Source organism: Eimeria mitis, genomic scaffold (assembly GCF_000499745.2).
Source record: "Eimeria mitis Houghton genomic scaffold, Emh_scaff263, whole genome shotgun sequence".
Taxonomy (NCBI): Eukaryota; Apicomplexa; class Conoidasida; order Eucoccidiorida; family Eimeriidae; genus Eimeria; species Eimeria mitis.
In genome coordinates this window covers 2,953-3,328 of record NW_013570970.1, presented here as the reverse complement: position 1 = coordinate 3,328, position 376 = coordinate 2,953, and the positions used below count along the sequence as shown (strand labels likewise).

At 60.4% G+C, this 376-nt stretch overlaps 1 protein-coding gene across 1 annotated transcript in view; it reads left to right on the top strand.

Moving 5' to 3' along the window:
- EMH_0005940 (uncharacterized protein) overlaps nucleotides 1–376 on the top strand; it is a gene marked incomplete at both ends in the record, with an annotated part of 3,921 nt that overhangs the window by 630 nt on the left and 2,915 nt on the right. The window contains one exon of the mRNA XM_013497364.1: nucleotides 3–341. Within this exon, the coding sequence (XP_013352818.1) occupies nucleotides 3–341 (339 nt within the window). The remainder of the gene's footprint in view (nucleotides 1–2; nucleotides 342–376) is intronic.

Here is a 376-nt window from a genome sequence, read left to right as displayed (position 1 = left end):
AGCAGCAGCAGCAGCAGCAGAAAGAGCAGCAGCAGCAGCAGCAGCAGCAGACGCAGCAGACGGCACCACCAGGGTAGACATCATCGTAGCCGCCGCAGCTCTCGCGTGCATCGCAGGGAGCGACAGCTGCAGCAGCAGCAGCAGCAGCAGCAGCAGCAGCAATTTCATATGTGGAAGAAGCAGGAGGATTCGTTGGTATATCCACAGCAGCAGCAGCAGCAGCAGCAACAGCTGCAGCAGCAACAGCTGCAGCAGCAACAGCTGCAGCAGCAGCAGTTGCTGCTGCAGCGTCTGCTGCCTCAGCATCTCCCCGAAGCAGCGCAGCATTTTGCTTCCTCGCAGTTTGCTGCAGCTTTCCCGCCGGCCGAAGCACTAC